At 35.7% G+C, this 24168-nt stretch overlaps 1 protein-coding gene across 2 annotated transcripts in view; it reads left to right on the top strand.

Moving 5' to 3' along the window:
- The window catches only part of CFH (complement factor H), a 111176-nt gene extending 89544 nt beyond the window's left edge, over positions 1 to 21632 (top strand). For both annotated transcript variants that reach the window (XM_007989083.3, XM_007989082.3), the window contains 7 exons: positions 5586 to 5768; positions 6234 to 6419; positions 9383 to 9556; positions 10646 to 10822; positions 12199 to 12375; positions 14568 to 14750; positions 21239 to 21632. In XM_007989083.3, coding sequence (XP_007987274.2) covers positions 5586 to 5768; positions 6234 to 6419; positions 9383 to 9556; positions 10646 to 10822; positions 12199 to 12375; positions 14568 to 14750; positions 21239 to 21453 — 1295 coding nt within the window. In that variant the 3' untranslated portion in view covers positions 21454 to 21632. The remainder of the gene's footprint in view (positions 1 to 5585; positions 5769 to 6233; positions 6420 to 9382; positions 9557 to 10645; positions 10823 to 12198; positions 12376 to 14567; positions 14751 to 21238) is intronic.
- Positions 21633 to 24168: the final 2536 nt, after the last annotated feature.

Raw genomic sequence — 24168 nt, 5'->3', positions numbered from 1 at the left:
AGTCTACAGAGGCAGGCTGGCCTCCATGAGCTGCGGTGGGCTCCACCCAGTTTGAGCTTCCTGGCAACTTTGTTTACCTACTTAAGCCTCAGCAATGTCAGGCACCCCTCTCCCAGCCTAGCTGCTGCCTTGCAGTTAGATCTCAGACTGCTGTGCTAGCAATGAGGGAGGCTCTGTGGGCATGGAACCCTCCAGCCAGGCATGAGGTATAATCTCCTGGTGTGCCATTTGCTAAGACCCTTGGTAAAGCACAGTATTAGGGTGGTAGTTACCCGATTTTCCAGGTGTTGTGTGTCTCAGCTTCTCTTGGCTAGGAAAAGGAATTCCCTTCCCCCTTGGGCTTCCCAGGTGAGGCAATGCCTCACCCTGCGTCAGCTCTCACTGGTTCGACTGCACCCACTGACCTGCACCGACTGTCTGACACACCCCAGTGAGATGAACCCAGTACCTCAGTTGAAAATGCAAAAATCACCTATCTTCTGTGTTGTTCATGCTGGGAACTGGAGGCTGGAGCTGTTCCTATTCGGCCATCTTGGGTGCTCCCAGCTTTTTTCAATCTCAGAAAGCCTTTATCACACCTTTGTTTTTAAGATAGAATAGTGGAATCTAGAATTATTGGTTGGCAGTTATTTTCTTTCAGAATTTTGAGTATATCATTCCACATCCTTATGACCTGCAAGGTTTCTGTTGAGTAATCCACTAATAGTCTTGTGGAAATTCCATTTTATGTAACCATTCACTTTTCATTGGCTTTTTTCAGCACTTCATCTATATATTTTGATAATTTTATTGTGTTATGTCTTTAAATGACTATCTTTTATTAAACTTACTTGATATCCTTTGAGATTTCTGGATGTCAGTTTCTATTTCTTTCCCAGTTGTTGAAAGTTTTCTATCATTGTTTTTTTGAATATATTTTCTGTATTTTTGTGTCTCTTTCTATTTTTAACATGCTGATAATGCATACATTATTCCACATGGTGATATTTCATCTGGATCTTAAGCTGTCTTCACTTTATTTATTTATTTTGGTTCTCAGATTCGGTGATTCTCAGTAATTTGCCTTCAAGTTCACTAATTCCTCCTTCTACTTCATCTGATCTGCTGATGAATACCTCCTTAAAACTTTTCCATTCAGTTATAGTATTCTCAAATTTGTGATTTTTGTTTGGTACTTTAAAAAATACTTTCTACCTCTTTGTTGAAGTAGTTAATTTGTTTTTGCATTGCTCTCTTGGTCTCAGTGAATATCTTTATGACCATTATTTTGAATTCCTTCTTGAGTAAAACACCTATATCCACTTTCCTCAGGTTAATTTCTGGGGACTCATCTTGTTCTTTTGTTTGGAGTATATTCTCTTATTTCTTTATTTCCTTTAACTCACTGTGTTTCTATGCAATAGATGAGACAATGGCCTTTCTCAGTCTCATCAGACTGGCTTCATATAGGAGAAAGATCTCACTAATTTTTCCAGCCAGAGATTTTCATGTGCCTCTCAAGTCTTTGTTCAGACTGCTGTCTCTTAGTTTTGGTGCCACCCTGGAGGTTAGAATGCACCACATCTTTTCAGGACTCGGTACCAATAAGTTAGGAGCCAGGCTGTCTAGATGTAGCTGAAAATACTGAGGACTTGGCTGTATATTTACTTCTTTCTACTTTCATAGTGAAAGTGAATGTGCATGTTAATCTCCCACTCTCTCTGTATTGCACCAAGTAAAGAATCTGTGGCAAATGCCTGTACTAATATTCAGGCTGCATACTCTGATCCTGAAGAGGTAGCTGCTTGAAATGAGTCCATTGTATTATCAGCTTTTTGTATTCTGAGATGTAGGGCCTTTCAGGAATGCAAATATCTATCATCTCCCAGTGTGAGTTTGTTAAGGAGACAATCTCTTGAGTCAGAGCTATAGAAGTAATGACATTTGACTGCATGGCTAAACTTGGTCTGGGAAGAATGGATAAATCTGATTTTATCATTGGGGTGAGACTCATGAAGTGCCAAACTTTGGATTTGGCTGCAGGAAGATTGTTGTTTGTTTGCATCATTAGATGCCTTGTGCAAGCTCGCTAGAAGCCAGTTCCTTAAGTAGCCAGTGGAAGTATGTGCCCTAAGCTGTTTCTACAGAGAAGTGGAAATTGAACTTTCTCTTCCCTTTTCTCCTCTGCTCCAATTTGGCGTGGTGCCTGGAGTTTTTACATAGCATTTTAAGACTACCTATTTGCTTTATGATCTATGGAGACTGGTATTTTTCTAATATCATCTGCTGTGAGAATTAAGAGTTTTAAGAGGAGTGCTTTTAGAAGTAACTGTAAAGGTTGCAGCACTTGATGGATGACATAAACCTTTTTGAGGATAAACAGGGAGCTGCATTTTAAAAACTTTTTCTCTGCACTGCTCTTGGGCAATGAAGCTCCTGGAAGTGCTTACAAACCCATAAAAAACTGCCATTTCTTTTTTCTGTGTTCTAGATAGACTCTGGATATATTTTGTGTCTTCTACTCCCAGAACTAAGAGCTTTAGAATACAGTCCCTGAATGAAAGTTGTAAAAGTTAGAGCACTCAAGTTTTGTGTGGACAAACTTGTTCTAAGAGTGATTAATGTACCTGGATTTGTCACTGGGGTGAGCCATGGGAACTAGCTAGAGAAGTGCCTGATGCAAGTTCGTTATAATCCAGACTGCAACTTTTTTAGAATTCAGACTTCAGCCCCTTCTCTGAACTGCTATTAAGGAATGAAATTTCTGGAAGCTCTTCAGCACTTGTATCATACCACTGTTTTTCCTGTGATCTAGAGGGATTCTCATGTGTCTAATCTCCTCTGCTTCCAAAATTAGTGAATTAAAGGCCAAAGAAAAGGAAAGTTAAGCTTTGGATGCTTTATGTGAGATCCAAAAACTCCTCTCCACAAGGAGAAATTGGGTTTTTTGAGATTCCTTTTCTAATTGTGTGGTGCAGTGAACAAGGCTGGGGTCCATGCTCCATTGTGTTGTAACTTTTCTTACTTGTTCGATGTGAATGTTTTCTTCCTTGCCTGGTAAGTAGGAGTCCCTTTATTGGTCTTTGATTTTCTTTCAGAAGGAGTTCATTCATGAATAGATATCTGTTTAGGACATTCTTGGATGGAAGAAGAGTCAGGAGCTTCCACTTCTGCCATGTTGCTGACATCACTTCATGCCTAACTCTTTATTTTACTCCCAGGAAACTAGAGTATTGCAGGTATCATTAAGTGCTCCTACCCAAGCGAGAGAGAAACCACTACTTTAGAATGCTCCCCAAAAAGCTAGGATGATAAATATTTAGTTAACTCTTATCTTTCCTCTCTGAAGGAGAAGCAGCCAAAATATATTGGTCTCTGTTTACTTTAGGGGTTTACAGGAGGCTCTGACCTGGTTTCTTGATTTCTCATAAAGGGAATTGGTTCCAGTATCGTCATTGAATCAGTGTGCCTGTGCGGGGGAGAGTGGTGACTCCTATGTTGCCATCTTGCTGATGTCACTGCCCTCTTTCATACTCAATATTGATCATTTTTAAAATCTTGGTCATTGTTTTTACTTTGTCCTCAATTTTATTAATATTTTTCAAAAACCAATTTTGATACCTTTAAATTTTCTCCATTGCTCTCTATTTTTTAGTTTTTTTATATTTTACTAATTTTAGTTTTGTTAATTTTCTCCCTTTTCTGTGTTTCTTTGTCTGTTTTCTCTTCTTCACTGATTTTATTGTTTTCTTCCTTCCAATGATTTCAATTTTAATTTCACTTCTCTCAATCTTAGGGTGAAAAATGAAAACATGGTCATAAAATATCATACTTTGAAAATATAAAACTTTAAAGCTCCAACCTTTTAAGTACTGCTTTAGCTGTGTTCCAAAATGTTACACATGTCTCTGTGTGTGTGTGTGTGTGTGTGTACGTGTGTGTATGTTCTGTGTGTTGGGAGACAGAGAGAGAGAGTTCATTTTTATTTGATTTGAAATATTTTCTCATTTGTCTTGTGGTTTGTCTGTTGATGATCAATTATATAGAAGTTTATTGTTTAATTTCAAAATATTTGTTGTATCTAGATAAGTGATTATTTTCTGGTTTCTAGTTTAATGCTGTGTGAAAGAATACTGGGAAATTTTCAATATTTTGAAACACTCAGTTTTTTCATTACACAGCACATAATCTACCTTGCTGATGGTTATATTTATGAATAAAAATATGCATACACACTAAATGTAGAATTAGGCTATACTGGGTCACAATGTTCTTTAAATTTATTTGCCCATCTCACAAATTTGTTAAATAATCTCTTTCTCAATTGCTTACTATCAGAAAATACTTTAAATTAAATAATAATGGTTGTGGTACACATTAAAATCAATGGGATACAGCTGAAACAGAGATCTAGAAGGTAGACAGGAACATACACCTAACAAAAATAGAAGGAAAGAATCATTCAAGCATAAATAGTTGATCATTAATCTTAAGAAAAATAAATTGATGAGAATGTTGAAAACATATTAAAATATTGAAAAACAGAAATAGGCAAAATACTTTTGATAAATATGAAATACTTTATCATAGGTGAAAAAAGAAAACTTGACATTACTAATAACCTTTAATGAAGTTTTATTCACCCAAACATCTCCCTGAATTGATAACAAAATGTCAGACTCTTGAAATCATTGCCATGATTTCCTGGAGTATGCTGACAGAAAGCTTTAGGTGAAGTAGAGCATACACTATAATAGGAGAAAGTAAGATCAAGGGATAATAAAGTGCTGAATGCTGCCAGATGCTTCTAAACTCCCCCGTCAGTCAAGCAGGACATGCTTAATTTTCGTATTATGAAAAAATAAGATATTTCTGATGTATCACAGTTTAACAAGAGCTTAACTGTGAGCTTACAAAGGTGTCCTTATATGTGATTATATAACGAAAGCCAGGCTGTGCAATGCATTAAACTGGGTGCATAACATCCATTTAAATATCCCTAAACAGTACAGATAAGCTAGAAAATAAAAATTCTATTGGAGTTTCAAGCTTTAAATAGCACACTATAAATACTAATGATTATATTTAATGCTTATATTGGCCAAGTGTCAGTACCAAATTGATTATTAACTAACTATAATTCTACTTCTGGCTAATAAGATTCCATTTGCAGAAAATTTGTGAGGGTTTTAATCCAATCCTAATGTATTTGATCATATATATCAATTTTTATTTAATGCATGTAATTAAGAATGTGTAATTCTATTAAAACTTTCTAAAGGCTCAAAATAATTGAAATCAATATTACATAAATTATGAAAAATTTGTTAAACAAAAAATATACAAAAAAACTACAAGAAAGTCTATGAGAATACAAGCCAAAAGTTCTATTGTTTAATGTAACTGTTACACAGTTGAAAAGTATAATATCTGCATACAAGAACATCATAATTAATATGTGATGATTTATGAAACATAGTTATTGAATTTTTCTATTGATTCTATTTTAATCATATAAATTGTTATTTTTAAACTAAAAACTTAATTTTAATATTTTTATGTTTAATTTTTATTATGAAATTAATTATATTTTTAATATTTTTTAGTGGCGCAAATAAAATTATGCCCACCTCCACCTCAGATTCCCAATTCTCGCAATATGACAACCACATTGAATTATCGGGATGGAGAAAAAGTATCTCTCCTTTGCCAAGAAAATTATCTAATTAAAGAAGGAGAAGAAATTACATGCCAAGATGGAAGATGGCAGTCAATACCACACTGTGTTGGTCAGTAGTGTGTAATTTGTTTTACATAATTCTTTCAAATGAGGTTAATATTATCTTGTGCTTCATGTAAACAAGAGAGAAATTCTTTCTCTATATCTGTTACTTTATCCTGACAAAATAAATTAGGACCTAGGCACATTAATCAATCACCACTCTCAGTTTTTTGAACAAAATACAGCCAAATGTTTGGAATATTTTGTAAATATCAGATAACATTTCCATTCATGCATATTTCAATTGTCATGATGAACAAGACATGAATGAAAAGGATCTTTGAACAAGAGGATGGTAACATATATATGGTAGAGGAATATATCTTTGCAAGTTTCTAATAAGTTTTTGTTTTTAAATAATTTTATTTGTTCAAATTATACTCACTTTAGAATCTAAAATAGTGTTTGATTTTATATTTCAATTTAAGTATTTTATTTGTTTTTGACCCTTTGATTTTCATTCTTCATTTAGAAAAAACTCCATGTTCACAACCACCTCAGATAGAACATGGAACAATTAATTCATCCAGGTCTTCACAAGAAAGTTATGCACATGGGACTAAATTGAGTTATACTTGTGAATATGGTTTCTGGCTATCTGAAGAAAATGAAATAACATGCTACATGGGAAAATGGAGTTCTCCACCTCAGTGTGAAGGTTAGGACAATATGAATACTCAATTTCTGCTTACAGTAGAATTCATTAAAAATAATCTCTTGTTATTAAATGAGGGGAAAGAATAATTGAGATTATTGACTATATGAAATTATTTATGCATTATACCATTAAAATACTTTTTGCATGATTGAATCTACTCTATGTTAATTTTATTTGTTCATGATAGAGTCACTCTTCATTTTGGCATTAAAAAATAATATCTAGTGAAATTAAACTTGCCTGTATTATTCTCATGCTGCCATAAAGGACTGCCCAATAATGGGTAATTTATATATATGTAAGTTTAATTGGCTCACTGTTCTGCATGGCTGAGGAGGTCTTAGAAAACTTATAATCATTGTGGTAGGAGAAGCAAACGCATGATGGCAGGAAGGAGAAGTTCTGACCAAAGAGGGAAAAGCCTCTTATAAAACCATTAGATCTCATGAGAACACACTCACTATCCCAAGAACAGAAGCATGGGGATAACTGCTCCCATTATTCAAGTATCTTCTACTAGGTCCCTCACACAAAACGTGGAGATCATGGGAACTACAATTCAAATTGATATTTGGTTGGGGATATAGTCAAATCCTATCATTCCACTGTGTCGCATACCAAGTCTCTTGTCCTCACAATTCAAAACACAATCATGCCTTCCCAACAGTCCCCCAAATCTTAACTTATTCCAGCATTAACTCAAAAGTTCATGTCCAAAGTCTCATCTGAGACAAGGCAAGTTCTTTCTGCCCATGAGCCTGTAAAACCAAAGCAAGCTAGTTATTTCCTAGGTACAATGGGGATACAGACATTGGGTAAATGCTTCCATTCCAAAAGGGAGGAAATGGCTGAAATAAAGTGGCTACATGCCTGATGGAAGTCTGAAATTTAATAGGGCAGTCATTAAACCTTAAAGTTCCAAGATTATCTCCTTTGACTCCATGTCTCACATTCAGGTCATGCCAATGCAAGAGGTGGGCTCCCACAACCTTGGGCAGATGTGGCTTTGTCCCCCTCCTGGCTGCTTTCATGGGCTTGCATTGAGTGTCTGTGGCTTTTCCAGGAGCATAGTGCAAGCTATTGATAGATCTACCGTTCTGGGGTTTCAAAAATTGTGCCCCTGTTCTCACAATTCCACAAGACAGTGCCCCAGTGGGGACTCTGTGTGAGGGCTCTGACCTCATGTTTCCTTTTCTCAATGGCCTACCAGAGGTTCTCCATGTGGGCTCAACCCTGTGGCAAACTTCTGCCTGGACATTCAGGTATTTTCATATATCCTCTGCAACCTAGTTGTAGGTTCCCAAACCTCAATTCTTGACTTGTGTGCACCCACAAGGCCAAGACTACTTATAATCCACCAAGGCTTGGGGTTTTCACCCACTGAGGCAATGGACCAAGCTGCATGTTAGCCCCTTTTAGCCACAGCTGGAGCTGAAGCAGCTGGGATACAGGACACCATGTCCTCAGGCTGCATAGAGCAGCAGGGACCTGATCCAGGTCCATCAAACCATTTTTCCCTCCTGGGCTTATGGGTCTGTGATGGGTGGGGGTGGCATGAAGGCCTCAGACATGCCCTGGAAATATTTTCCCCATTGTCTTGGTGATTAACATTTGGCTTATTATGTTTGCAAATTTCTGCAGCAGGCTTGAATTTCTCTCCAGAAAATGAAGTTTTATTTTCTATTGCATTTACAGGCTGCAAATTTTTCAAACTTTTATGCTCTGCTTCCTCTTGAGTTCTTTGCCACTTAGAAATTTATTCTGCTGTATACCCTAAATCATCTCTCTCAAGTTCAATGTTCCACAGATCTCTAGGGCAGGGCAATATGCCACTCGTCTCTTAGCATAACAGGAGTGATCTGTACTCCAGTTTCCAACAAGTTCCTCATCTTCATCTGAGACAGCCTCATCCTGGACTTCATTGTCCATGTCACTATAAGCATTTTGGTCAAAGCCATTCAGCAAGCCTCTAGGAAGTGCCAAACGTTCCCACATCTTCTTGTCTTCTGAGCCCTCCAATTCCCTAGGAAGTTCCAAGCATTTTCACATTCTCCTGTCTCCTTCTGACCCCTCCAAATTGTTCTAACCCCTGCCTGTTATCCAGTTCCAAAGTTGCTTCCACATTTTCGTAATCTTTACAGCAACACCCTACTCTCTGCAGTACCAATTTACTCTATTAGTCTGTTATCATACTGCTCTAAAGAACTACCAAAGACTGCATAATTTATAAAGGAAAGAGGTGTAATTGACTCACAATTCCACAAGGCTGGGAGGCCTTAGGAAACTTACGACCATGGTGGAAGGGTAAGCAAACATGTCCTTCTTCACATGATGACAGGAAGGAGAAGTGCAAAGAAAAGACAGAAAAGCTCCTTACAAAACCATCAGATCTCAGGAGAACTCACGCAGTATCATGAGAACGGCAGCAGAGGAATAATCGCCCTGATGATTCCATTTTCTCCCATCGGGTCCCATCCACAACACATGAGGATTATGACAATTGCAATTCAAGATGAGATTTGAGTGGGGACACACCCAAACCTGTTCTGCAAGTTGTCATGTTTGCTTTGCCGCTATGTTTTGAAACTTCTTTTACATTCTTCCCACAATGCCCCTTCTGATTTTCTACAATACATTATGTTTTACCTAGAACCGTTAAACCTCAATGTGTATCTTATTATCACTAGTAAGTTTACAGAGGCATTGCTTACCGAGGCATTGAAGATATCTTTCTGAAATATATTGTTACTTTTAATTTCAAGTCCTTCCTCAGTTGGTGACAGTCGGATAGATACACAGACACCAGAAGGCTGGTTTTAAGAAACATTTGTGTACTTCTCTGTGATGTCATAGTAGCTCCTGTATTGTATATTTTCAAATGAAACTACTTAATATAAAAACAGGCACATAAAATTAAATTTCTGAGTTAGTGAAACCTGAATTCATTGTTTTTTATTTTTTAGGCCTTCCTTGTAAATCTCCACCTGAGATTTCTCATGGTGTTGTAGCTCACACATCAGATAGTTATCAGTATGGAGAAGAAGTTACGTACAAATGTTCTGAAGGTTTTGGAATTGATGGACCTCCAACTGCAAAATGCTTAGGAGAAAAATGGTCTCACCCTCCATCATGCATAAGTATGGTGTATTGAATTTTATTATATATACGATAAATATTCTTCATTCAAAGTGTACGTCTTACCAATAAGAAAGAAAACAGTGACTCTAGAATTTCATAAGGTTTTCTTGAATATTCTAGATTGTTGTGGGAAATTATAACTCTAGTAATTAAAACATTTGACTTCATAAGCCAAATTGGTTCATTTTCACATCATCTTGTGTGAACTTTAAGCATCCTCTGATGTATAGTCTCAGACTTCTCATCTCTTTTCTTAGGGCACAGCTGCCTCTACTCATCAATCTCATCATTATTCAATCTTCTGTCAGTTTATCAACAATCTCCCTATAAGTATATTTTCTAAAATATTTACAAAATTATTATAAGTATTTCACATTTGACAGGAGCAAGACATTTGGAAATAATACATACAATACACACATAATTGGTGTATTATTCTGTTCTCACACTGCTGTAAAGAACTTCCTGAGACTGGGTAATTTATAAGAGAAAAAATTTTAATTGGTCACAGTTTTGCAAGGCTGAGGAGGGGTCATGAAACTTACAATTACCACTGAAGGGGAAGCAGGCACCTTCTTCACAAGGTGGCAGGAGAGACAGGAGTGAGCGAAGGAGGAACTTCCAAACACTTATTAAACCATCAGATCTTGTAAGAACTCACTCACTATTATGAGAACAGCATGTGGGAAACTGCCTCCATGATCCAATCACCTCCCACCAGGTCTCTCTCTAAACACCTGGGGATTATAATTCAAGATGAGATTTGGGTTGGGACACAAAACCTAACCATATCAGGTGGCAAGTATGTACAAAAATAATGTGAAACAAAAAATGTGTAATCTCAAGTGCTATGGCTACCAATATCTCTCGAGGCTTCTAATATCATTCCTATCTTGTATTTTTAATAGATTTAGAAGAATTTAATGTAATTAAGAGAAAATGGCTAGTATATTTTCTCAAGTTATAAGAAAAATATTGTACAGTATTCATTGATTCTATATATCGCTATTATTAGAATACATTACATTCATTGTATATAACCTATTTTTAAAGATTTGCTGAATAAATACATATTTTTCCTATTTCAGAAACAGATTGTCTCAGTTTACCTAGCTTTGAAAATGCCATACTCATGGGAGAGAAGAAGGATTCATATAAGTCTGGTGAGCAAGTGACTTATACTTGTGCAACAAATTACAAAATGGACGGACCCAGTACTGTAACATGCATTAATAGCAGATGGACAGGAAGGCCAACATGCAGAGGTACTTTGATGAATTTTTAAAATTTATTTATGTAATGCATGGGCCCGGCCCAGTGACTCACACCGGTAATCCCAACACTTTGGGAGGCCAAGGTGAGTGGATCACTTCAGGTCAGGAGTTCAAGACCAGCCTGGCCAACATGGTGAAAACTCATCTCTACTAGAAATACAAAAAAAATGCGGGGCATAGTGACATGCATCTGAAGTCCCAGCTACTCAGGAGGCTGAGGCAGGAGAATCACTTGAACCAGGGAGGTGAGGATTGAAGTGGACCAAGATTGCATCACTACATTCCACCCAGGGTGACAGAGCGAGATTCCATCTACAAAAAATAAATATATATAAAAATAAATATATAAGTACAATTTATTTACATAGACTGTCTTAGGCAATAAAATATAGAATTGCCTCTAACATCATTAAAATGGACATAAATTAAGTTTTTTAGGGCAGGACAAAGTGGGCATATGCCTAAAAATAAAAAGATGGAACTGAGTATTTGATGATTAATCTTAGCTCAATAATTCTCAAAGTGTGGTTGCTAAACCGGTGGCATCATCATCTTCTTGGAGATTGTTTGAAATGGAAGTAAAATTCCATAAGCTCATTCTAGACATATGGAATCAAAAGTCTCGAAATAGAACCCTGAAACTGTTTTACCAACCCCTCGAGGGAATTCTATGCACACTTCTGTGTGAGAAGCACTGCTATAGCCTGTTATTACTACACATGGACGTGAAACTCTCTGATGAATTTTGCATTGTTCAGCATAGTATCCTTATTCATTGGCAATTAAATTATCTGAAGTTATTTTTATTATTGTAGACTTATTTTCTTTTATTTTTCCACATCTCCAATTTGGATCCTTTGATTAACCATCCTTCCTCTCTTTTAACTTGGGTCATTTTCAAAATGTGTTTTTAATTCTTTGCTTATTCGCTAAGAAAATGTCTATTTGTGTTTATTTTTAAGAGGCTAAAATGTATAAGCAGGATGATTGCAAAGCACAATCCAATACCACATAATCTGTATATGCTGACTTTTTTGCATTTTATGAATTAATGTTAAATAAATAGAAATGATAATATTTGTTGTACTCAAACTTAAAGAGAGATATCCAGGAAAACTTTCATTTACACAGGTTTCCAGAAGGAAAAAAAAAAGAAGAAATTTAAAACATCAAAGCTTGTACCTTACAAAAAATAGTTTTATGTCTTTTCCTCAATGTTGCATTTAAATTTATCAAAATCAACAAAATATTTGATAAGACATTATCTACTTATTTTAAATTTATCTTGAAATATATTTGTAATTGTATTAGTTGATTTGCTACTCAAAACGAACACGAGGTGGAACTACTTCTTTTTTCCTATTCAGACACTTCCTGTGCAGATCCGCCCACAGTAAAAAATGCTCATATAGTGTCAAGACAGATGAGTAAATATGCATCTGGTGAGAGAGTACGTTATGAATGTAGGAGCCCTTATGAAATGTTTGGAGATGAAGAAGTGATGTGTGTAAATGGAAACTGGACAGAACCACCTCAATGCAAAGGTAGAGTATTATATTTCCTTTAATATTTTGGGGGAGTATAGCAAGGTTAAAATATGTTGATTTAAATAAAAAGAAGTAATTTTTATTAATAGATTTTTCAAATGCAAATAAAATGATTGATGGTGCTTAAAATTCAATTCTTCTTGTGAACAGAGCACAAGTAATAGCGTATATTATTTTCGAGAAAGATTCGGCCAAATTAAAAGACTTGGAACCTGAAAAAAAAGTATCTTAAGCATTACAACACTTAGCTCTTCTCAGGAATACATGTAATAAAAGATACATTATGTGCATTTGACAGTCATTAGTGGTGTGCATTCTAAGATATGGAATAGGCAGTTGAAGAGAGATCATAGATTGTGATATAAATATGGGCATCTTCAGTATATGGATTTTATTTCAAGGTGTGTGACTGACTGTATTTATAAAAAAAGTCTAATCACATATTCCTGGGTCATTCTAATATGTAGACATGAAGTAAGGGAAACCAACAAAGGAAATTGTATCTTACCCACTTTTATTTTTTAAAATTAATGTTTTTTTTTTCACTCTTTTACTTAGACTCTACCTATATTTTATATTGAAGTGAGTCTTCCATTTATCATCTGTTAACTGATGCACTTGGACCATTTACACTTAGAATAATTATTGATACATAAGACTTAAGCCCCTGTCATTTATTTGTTTCTGTCTTTTTCCTCTCAGTTTCAGTTCTATTTCCCTATTCTTCTGTCTGGGGAAAATTATTAAGGAGATTAATTTTGATTCATATGTATTGTGTATTGTTTTTGATTGTATCTCCTGTACAGCTTTTCTCCCCCTTTTAAAAAATTGTTGCTCTAGCTAATACTATATACATGTAATAATATATTACTCTCTACTGGTACTGACATTAAAATCTTCAATTGGAATATGGAAACCATATTTTCATGTAGATCCATTTATACTCTCCACATTTTAAGTATAAATGCCATTAGTATTTTCTGTACATACATTGAGCACCATATTAAACTCATTTGCTTCAAACATCAAACATAATGGAAAAAATTTATGAGGAAAAAGATATCCTGTTATATTGACTCCTCTTTTTATCCATTGTAATATTCTTTTTTTTTCAGTATCCTAAAGTCTCAAACTCTTACTTTTATCATTTTATTTTAATTTGAAGAATTCCTTTATTAATCTTTAGGCATAGATCTACTGGAGATAAATTCTTCTGGTTTCCTTGTCTCTAAGAATGTCTGTATTTACCCCTTTACTTGTAAAGGATATTGTCACTAGATATAAAATTTGAAGTTGACAGTTCTTTAAACACTTGAAAACTGTACCACATGGTTATAGATGAAAAGCTCACCATCACTGGAATTGTTGATCCCCTCAAGGAAAGGCATAGATTTGTATAGTTGCTTTCAATATTTTTTTCTTTTTTTTAAGTAGTTTTTTTTTTAAAAAATGTATACTGCTATAAATTCCAATGTGTTTATAATCTTTGGAGTTCACTCAACTTCTTAAATATAAGTTTATGCCTTATGGTAAAAATGGGAAGTTTTCAGACATCACTTTATTTATAAATTTTTCCAGCCCAATATTCTTTCTCTTCTATTTCTGCATCTGCATTATTTGTTTTTGTATTTTTCTGAATGTCTCAGCTCAGTTTTTTGTTTTCAGTCTATTTTCGGAGCAGGATATCTATATTGCTCTTTGTTCAAATTCAATGATTTATTTGGCTGTCAGCTCCCAATGTATTATTAAGTATATTCATTGTTTTTAAAGAATGTTTATCATACTTCTCCATTTTATAATTCATATGGGATTTTTAAAAACCATTATCAATTTAAAAACTTCTGTCCTTTAGTGTTACTCCAAAGAATGTTGAATATAAAATAAGAAACTTCCTCTGTCATAGTTTTCTATGTTTAACATATATTCATTCAGAAAGACATTTCTTAATCCTTTTCTACTGTAAGGAGCAATATTTGGTAATGTTTTATGTGTTCTTTCAGTAAGGAGAAAAGAACTTAAATACATTACTTCCAGTTTAAAGGGTTAAAATTTCTTCAGGATTCATTTCTTTCACCAGAAATTATAAAACTGTTGATATTATATAAAGTGCTGTGTTTGTATTTGCCTTACTTGAACTCATAGTTTGATTTCTCTCATAATAAATCAAATGATGAAATGATGTTTTTTAGATTCTACAGGAAAATGTGGGCCCCCTCCACCTATTGACAATGGAGACACTACTTCATTCCCATTGTCAGTGTATGCTCCAGATTCATCAGTTGAGTACAAATGCCAGGACTTGTATCAACTTGAGGGTAACAAGCAAATAACATGTAGAAACGGACAATGGTCAGATCCACCAAAATGCTTACGTAAGTACTTTAATATACACATGGACCCAGGAAAAATCAATGTGATGAGTCTGAAATTTCACTCTACAAAGAGTGAAACAAAACAAAATAATCACAGATTATTAAACAACCATTCTGTTGAATGCTTGCCTACCAAATATTTATGTTAGAAAGTAAAGTTTAGAAATTTTTCTCTTTAAGGCTGGGTGCCTTGGCTCACATCTGTAATCCCAGCAGTTTGGGAGGCCAAGGTGGGCAGATCAGGAGGTCAGGAGATCAAGACCATCCTGGCTAACATGGTGAAACTCCGTCTCTACTAAAAATACAAAATAGCCGGGCGCGGTGGCTCACGCCTGTAATCCCAGCACTTTGGGAGGCCGAGACGGGCGGATCACAAGGTCAGGCGATCGAGACCATCCTGGCTAACACGGTGAAACCCCGTCTCTACTAAAAAATACAAAAAACTAGCCGGGCGCGGTGGCGGGCACCTGTAGTCCCAGCTACTCGGGAGGCTGAGGCAGGAGAATGGCGTGAACCCGGGAGCGGAGCTTGCAGTGAGCTGAGATCCGGCCACTGCACTCCAGCCTGGGCGACAGAGCCAGACTCTGTCTCAAAAAATAAAAATAAAAATAAAAATAAAAATAAAAATAAAAATACAAAATAATAATAATAATAACTGGGTATGGTGATGGACAACTGTAGTCTCAGCTAGTCGGTAGTCTGAGGCAGGAAAATGGTATGAACACAGGAAGCAGAGCTTTCAGTGAACCAAGATTGTGCCACTGTACTCCAGGCTGCGAGAAAGAATGAGACTCCATCTCATTAAAAACAAAAAATAAAGAGAAGTTTAGAGAAAAAAGAGTAAAAAGAAATGAACAAAACCTCCAAGAAATAAGGGACTATGTGAAAAGACCGAATCTACATCTGTCTGGTGTACCTGAAAGTGACGGGAAGAATGGAACCAAGTTGGAAAACACTCTGTAGGGTATTATGCAGGAGAACTTCCCCAACCTAGCAGGGCAGGCCAACATTCAAATTCAGGAAATACAAAGAATGCCACTAAGATAATCCTTGAGAAAAGCAACTCCAACACACATATTTGTCAGATTCACCAAAGTTGAAATGAAGGAAAACATGTTAATGGCAGCGAGAGAGAAAGGTCGGGTTACCCACAAAGGGAAGCCCATCAGCCTAACAGCAGATCTATCAGCAGAAACTCTACAAACCAGAAGTGAGTGGGGGCCAACATTAAACATTCTTAAAGAAAAGAATTTTCAACTCAGAATTCCATATCCAGCCCAACTAAGTTTCATAAGTGAAGGAGAAATAAAATCCTTTACAGAGAAGCAACTGTTTAGAGATGTTTTCACCACCAGGCCTGCCCTACAAGAGCTCCTGAAGGAAGCACTAAACATGGAAAGGAACAACCGGTACTGGCCATTGAAAAAACATGCTAAAATGTAAAGACCATTGATGCTAGGAAAAAACTGCATCAACTAACGAGCAAAATAACCAGCTAATACCACAATGACAGGATCAAGTTCACACATAACAATATTAACCTTAAATGTAAATGGACTAAATGCTCCAATTAAAAGACGCAGACTGGCAAATTGGATAAAGAGTCAAGATACATCAGTTTACTGTATTCAGGAGACCCATCTCACATGCTGAGACACACATAGGCTCAAAATAAAGGGATGGAGGAAGATCTACCAAGCAAATAGAAAACAAAAAAAAGCAGGGGTTGCAATCTTAGTCTCTATTAACACAGAATTTAAAGCAACAAAGATGAAAAGAGACAAAGAAGGTCATTACATAATGGTAAAGGGATCAGTTCAAAAAGAAGAGCTAACTATCCTAAATATATATGCACCCAATACAGGAGCACCCAGATCCATAAAGCAAGTCCTTAGAGACTTAAAAAGAGACTTAGACTCCCACAAAATAATGGGAGACTTTAACACCCCACTGTCAACATTAGACAGATCAATGAGGCAGAAAGTTAACAAAGATATCTGGGAATTGAACTGAGCTCTGCACCAAGCAGACCTAACAGACATCTACAGAACTCTCCACCCCAAAGCAACACAATGTACATTCTTCTCAGCACCACATCACACTCATTCCAAAATTGACCACATAGTTGGAAGTAAAGCACTCCTCAGCAAATGTAAATGAACAGAAATTATAACAAACTGTCTCTCTGACCACAGTGCAATCAAACTAGAACTCAGAATTAAGAAACACAATCAAAACTGCTCAAATACAAGGAAACTGAACAACCTGCTGCTGAATGACTACAGCGTACATAATGAAGGTAGCAATAAAGACGTTCTTTGAAACCAATGAGAACAAAGATACAACATACTAGAATCTCTGGGATACATTTAAAGCAGTGTGTAGAGGGAAGTTTATAGCACTAAATGCCCACAGAGGAAAGCGGGAAAGATTTAAAATTGACACCCTAACATTACAATTAAAAGAACTAGAGAAGCAAGAGCAAACACATTGAAAAGCTAGGAGAAAGCAAGATATAACTAAGATCAGAGCAGAACTGAAGGAGATAGAGACACAAAAAGCCCTTCAAAAACTCAATGAATCCAGGATCTGGTTTTCTGAAAAGAGAAACAAAATGGATAGACTGCTAGTAAGACTAATAAAGAAGAAAAGAGAGAAGAATCAAATAGACACAATAAAAAATGATAAAGGGGATATGACCCCCAACCCTACAGAAATAGAAACTATCATCTGAAAATACTCTAAACACCTCTGTAAAAATAAACTAGAAAACCTAGAAGAAATGGATAAATTCATGGACACATACACCCTTCCAAGACTAAACCAGGAAGTAGTTGAATACCTGACTGGATCAATAACAGGCTCTGAAATTGAGGCAATAATTAATAGCCTACCAACCAAAAAAAGTCTAGGACGAGAGGGATTCACAACCAAATTCCACCAGAGGTACAAGGAGGAACTGGTACCATTCTCTCTGAAACTATTCTAATCAATAGAAAAAGAGGGAGTCCTCGTCAACTCATTTTATGAAGCTAACATCCTCCTGTTATCAAAGGCTGGCAAAAACACAACAAAAAAAGAGAATTTTAGACCAATATCCCTGATGAACATCTATGCAAAAATCCTCAGTAAAATACTGGCAAACAGAATCCAGCAGCACATCAAAAAGCTTATTCACCATGATCAAGTGGGTTTCATCTCTGGGAGGCAAGGCTGGTTCAATATACTCAAATCAATGAATGCAATCCAGCATATAAACAGAACCAAAGACAAAAAGCACATGATTATCTCAAGAGATACAGAAAACGCCTTTGACAAAATTCAACAGCCCTTCATGCTAAAAACTCTCAATAAATTCCGTATTGATGGAACATATCTCAAAAATAAGAGCTACTTATGACAAACCCACAGCCAATATCATACTGAGTGGGCAAAAACTGGAAGCATTCACTTTGAAAACGGGCACAAGACAGTGATGCCCTCTCTCACCACTCCTATTCAATATAATGTTGGAATTTCTGGCCAGGACAATCAGGCAGGAGAAAGAAAGAAAGGGTATTAGACTAGGAAAAGAGGAAGTCAAATTGTCCCCGTTTGCAGATGACATGATTGTATATTTTGAAAACCCCATCGTCTCAGCCCAAAATCTCCTAAAGCTGATAAGTAACTTCAGCAAAGTCTCAGGATACAAAATGAAGGTGCAAAAATTGCAGGCATTCTTATACACCAATAACAGACAGAGAGCCAAATCATGAGTGAATTCCCATTCACAATGGCTTCAAAGAGAATGAAATACCTAAGAATCCAACTTACAAGGGATGTGAAGGACCTCTTCAATGAGAGCTACAAACCACTGCTCAGTGGAATAAAAGAGGACACAAACAAATGGAAGAACATGCCATGCTCGCATATAAGAAGAATCAATATTGTGAAAATGGCCATACCACCCAAGGTAATTTATAGATTCAATACCATCCCCATTAAGCTACCAATGACTTTCTTCTCACAGAACTAGAAAGAACTACTTTAAAGTTCATATGGAACCAAAAAAGAGCCTGCATTGCCAAGACAATCCTAAGCCAAAAAAACAAAGCTGGAGGCATCACGCTACCTGATTTCAAACTATACTACAAGGCTACAGTAACCAAAACATCATGGTACTGACACCAAAACAGAGATATAGACCAATGGAACAGAACAGAGTCCTCAGAAATAATACCACACATCTACAACCATCTGTTCTTTGACAAACCTGACAAAAACAAGAAATAGTGAAAGGATTCCCTATTTAATTAATGGTGCTAGGAAAACTGGCTAGCCATATGTAGAAAGTTGAAACTGGATCCCTTCCTTACACCTTGTACAAAAATTAATTCAAGATGAATTAGAGACTTAAGTGTTAGATCAAAGCCATAAAAACCCTAGAAGAAAACCTGGGCAACACCAATCAGCACATAGGCATGGGTAGGGACTTCATGTTTAAAACACCAAAAGCAATGGCAAGAAAAGTCAAAATTGACAAATTGGATCTAATTAAACTGAAAAGCCTCTGCACAGCAAAGGAAACTACCATCAGAGTGAACAGGCAACCTACAGAATGGGTGAAAATTTTTGCAATCTACTCATCTGAGAAAGGGCTAATATGCAGAACCTACAAATAACTCAAAAAATTTATGAGAAAAAAACAAACAACCTCATCAAAAAGTGGGCAAAGAATAGGAACAGACACTTCTCAAAAGAAGACATTTATGCAGCCTGCAGACACATGAAAAAATGCTCATCATTACTCACCATCAGAGAAATGCAAATCAAATCCACAATGAGATACCGTCTCACACCAGTTAGAATGGCGATTATTAAAAAGTCAGGAAACAACAGGTGCTGGAGAGGATGTAGAGAAATAGGAACACTTTTATACTGTTGGTGGGACTGTAAACTAGTTCAACCATTGTGGAAGACAGTGTGGCAATTACTCAAAGATCTAGAACTAGAAATACCATTTGACCCAGCCATCCCATTACTGGGTATATACCCAAAGGATTATAAATCATGCTGCTATAAAGACACATGCACACGTATGTTTATTGGGGCACTATTCACAATAGCAAAGACATGGAACCAACCCAAATGTCCATCAATGACAGACTGGATTAAGAAAATGTGGGGCTGGGCAAGGTGGCTCAAGCCTGTAATCCCAGCATTTTGGGAGGCTGGAACGGGTGGATCACGAGGTCAGGAGATCGAGACCATCCTGGCTAACATGGTGAAACCCCGTCTCTACTAAAAAAATACAAAAAACTAGCTGGGCGAAGTGGCGGGTGCCTGCAGTCCCAGCTACTCGGGAGGCTGAGGCAGGAGAATGGCGTAAACCCGGGAGGCGGAGCTTGCAGGGAGCTGAGATCCCTCCACTGCACTCCAGCCTGGGCGACAGAGTGAGACTCAGTCTCAAAAAGAAAAAAAAAAAGAAAATGTGGCACATGTACACCATGGAATACCATGCAGCCATAAAAAGGATGAGTTCATGTCCTTTGTAGGGTCATGGATGCAGCTGGAAAACGTCATTCTCAGCAAGCTATCACAAGAACAGAAAACCAAACACCGCATGTTCTCACCCATAGGTGGAAATTGAACAATGAGAACACTTGGACACAGGATGGGGAACATCACACACTGAGGCGTGTCCTGGGGTGGGAAAGTGGGGAGGGATAGCATTAGGAGATATACCTAATGTAAATGACGAGTTAATGAGTGCAACACACCAACATGGCACATGTATACATACGTAACAAATCTGCCCGTTGTGCACATGTAACCTAGAACTTAAAGTATAATAAAAATAAATAAAAATAATTTTTCTTATTATATTTATATTTTATTTTAAAGCATTTTGTTGACATATAAAAATATATTTTCATGTTTGACAATATGCTGTTTTGCTATATATATACTACAGTGATAACTAGTGTCAAATTAATTAGCACATTATTCATCACCTATGCTTGCCATTGGGTGCAGGTGGGTGTGTGCGTATGTGTGTGTGTGTTTGTGGTGAGGACATTTAAAATCTGCTTTCTTACCAATTTTCAAATAAACAATACAATATTATTAGCTATAAATATCACTAGATCTCTGTGTTTAATTCCAAGTTCTTATTCATATTATAGCAGAAAGTTTGTACTCTTTGACCAATATCTTAATCAAACAAAAGCAGCAATGATAAGTTCTAAAATGCAAGGATCCTAAAATGACAACTGAGGTAATGAATCTTTGATAATACACCTCTAATTCTCAAGCATTAAACATAGAACTTCATTTTCACATCGATTACCATTTTAACTTTATTTAAATCAATATGATGTTTTTACATAGTCAGTTTGGATAGTATTTTGAGAAATAATTCCTCAACCATCCTGACTACTTGAAAACCTGAAAGTCTATGAAGATTTGCATACTACTTAATGTTTTATGTTTACTGTTTTCCATTTCAGGTGCGTGTGTAATATCCCCAGAAGTTATGGACAAATATAACATAACATTGAGATGGAAAGCTGAAGAGAAACTTTATTCGAGAACTGGTGAACCAGTTGAATTTGTGTGTAGATCTGGATATTATCTTTCATCAAACTCTCACCCATTGCGAACAACATGTCAGGATGGGAAACTGGAGTATCCAACTTGTGTAAAAAGACGTTATCGATCATAAAATGCACACCTTTATTCAGAACTTTAGTATTAAATCAGTTCTCAATTTCATTTTTTAAGTATTGTTTTCCTCCTTTTTATTCATTAGTACATTTTCGGGTTAATTTGTGTACATGTAATTATAATCTGAGACCGGTGGCTCTCATCTTTAAAGCACCATATTAAAACTTGGAAAACTAACTGTTGTGTCTAGTTCATAAAATTTTTGTGGCAAGAAATTAGATGCAATTTTTCAGACTTTATTTCTGTTCATCACTCTTATATCTCTCAAAGCTTCCTTCATAGCTTCTGAGGCTCATTGTTTTACAGTAAATGGAAAACATATCATTGTCTCTCATTTCCATCAAGTCTCAACTCATGTTGGTAATAAAATAAAAGTAATTACTATTTATCAATACATAAATTCACCAAAACTGATGAAATGTAGATACTTCTATAAGATGTCAATCTAGTACACATAATAATGCAAACTAATCATAAAGAGGAATTAAAATGTAATTGGGTATATGAATATTATGACATAAACATACAAAAAATAAAAATATAGTATCAGTTATAACATACTTGTGTGCACTCACCTGCAAACACGGAAACACAATACTTTTGCCCTGAATTAATGTTTTAGAAAAAATATTGCTAGTAAATTTAAAACTATAGATAAACGTGTGTGTGTGTGTGTATATATATGTGTGTGTGTGTGTGTGTATATACATATATATGTGTATTTGTGTGTGTGTTTAGAGATAGTAGGGGTAAAAGTTATGGTTTAATTCCTTTGTATATATCAGCATTCTCTGAATTTTCTACTTTTAACATATATCAGTTTTGAAACAAAAGCACAATTTATTTTAAAATAATGAGTCTAACAAGCAAGGCTGTGCATGTTGAGAATGATAAAGATGCCATCGGTAATGATCTTAACATCAAATAGCCTCAACTATATTTGGAGAAGAAGAGTTTTGAGTTTTGGAAATTTCAATAATAAGGTTCTGAAATGTAGTTTTTATATTCATTCATTTTAATCAGCACTAGTTAGGTAAAATCATTTTTGACTAGGAACATTTTAAACTCATAAAGGAGGTGAAGCCATTATATGAAAAGTAAAGATATCAAAAATACAACACAAATATGATTTAATGCTACCTTATTACATCTTATTGTATAAAATCAGGTGGCTTATATACTTAGGCTGTCCCCTTGTTAGTGATCCTGATTTAGATAAATTACTCGAGCTAAGGAAAGCCAGACTTCAAAAATCTCAAGGCCATTTGTTATAATTAGCAAGTTATGTTGACAGCAATGTTAACACTTAGGAATATACATTTATTCCTAAATTGTTTTAGTACATTTGGGCCACTTTAAGAAATTACCATAAACTGGCTAATTTATAAAAACTAGAAATTTATTTCATATAGTTTTAGAGGCTGAGATTTTCAAGCTTAAGATGCCAACTGATTTGATGTCTTGTAAGGGCTTGCTTCCTGTTTACTGGTGCCTTCCCGCTATGGTGCCTTCCCACTCTGTCCTTACAATGTGGAAAGGGCAGGGGAGTTCCATGACTCTTCTTTGTAAAAAGACTAATCCAGTCTCTGAGGGTGGAATCCTCATGACCTAATCGCCTAAAAAGGACTCACTTTCTGATACTATCACCATAGTGATGAGGATGTAACATACAAATTTTGAAGGGGCACTACCATGCAGATCATAGCACAGCATAGGGATAAACAAATAGGTTCCACGTAAATGGAAACCAAAAGAAAGCAGGGTGGCTATACAAACATTAACTAAAATCAAATTTTAAGTCAAACCTGTAAAAAGAAACAAGGAAGGTCATTATATAGTAATAAAGGAGTCAATTCACAAATAGATTATAGCTATTGCAAGTATATACGCACTCAACATGGGAGCAATGAAACCTATAAAGCAAACATTAATACATCTAAAGGAAGAAATAGACAACAATGAAATAATAGTAGGGGACTTCAATACCCCACGTTCAACAATGGATAGACAGTCTATACAGAAATTAATAAAAAAGTGTACTTGAACTATATGTTAGAACAAATGGACCTATCAGACCTACATAGAACATTCCATTTGACAACAGTAGAATAAACATTCTTCTCAAGTACACAAGGTATCGTCTCCAATATAGATCTTATGTTGGGCCACAAAACAAGTCTTAAACATTTTTAAAAAGATTGAAATTACATACAAATTTTTTAAGCTTTGTGATATGAAACTAGAAAACCACAGCAGAAGAAATGTTAGGAAATTCACAAATACATGGAAATTAAACAACATGATCCTGAACAACCAATGGAGAAATGAAGAAATTCAAAGGGAAATTTAAAAATATCTTGAGACAAGCAAAAATGGAAAAGCAACATACTAAAAAGCATATGGTATGCAACAAAAGCAGCTTAAAGGGAAGTTTAGAGACATGAATGACTCCATGAAGATCCCAATAAAGCAAATATCTTTGTATCTCTGGAAACTAGAAAATGAAAAAAAAAATTAACCCAAAGGTGGTGGGAAAAACAAACAAACAAACAAAAACAATAAGATATAGAACAGAAAAAAAAAAAAAAAAAAAACAGGCTGGAAAAATAATAATGAGGATCCACAAAACTTGAAGTTGGCTTTTAAAAACATAAATGAGATTGACAAAACTTTAGCTGAACTAAAACAAAGAGAAGGAGCAAACAAATAAACT

This window comes from Chlorocebus sabaeus, chromosome 25, assembly GCF_047675955.1.
Source record: "Chlorocebus sabaeus isolate Y175 chromosome 25, mChlSab1.0.hap1, whole genome shotgun sequence".
NCBI classification, from domain to species: Eukaryota; Metazoa; Chordata; class Mammalia; order Primates; family Cercopithecidae; genus Chlorocebus; species Chlorocebus sabaeus.
Note: the sequence above shows the minus strand (reverse complement) of the source record. Positions and strands in the feature narration are given on the sequence as shown.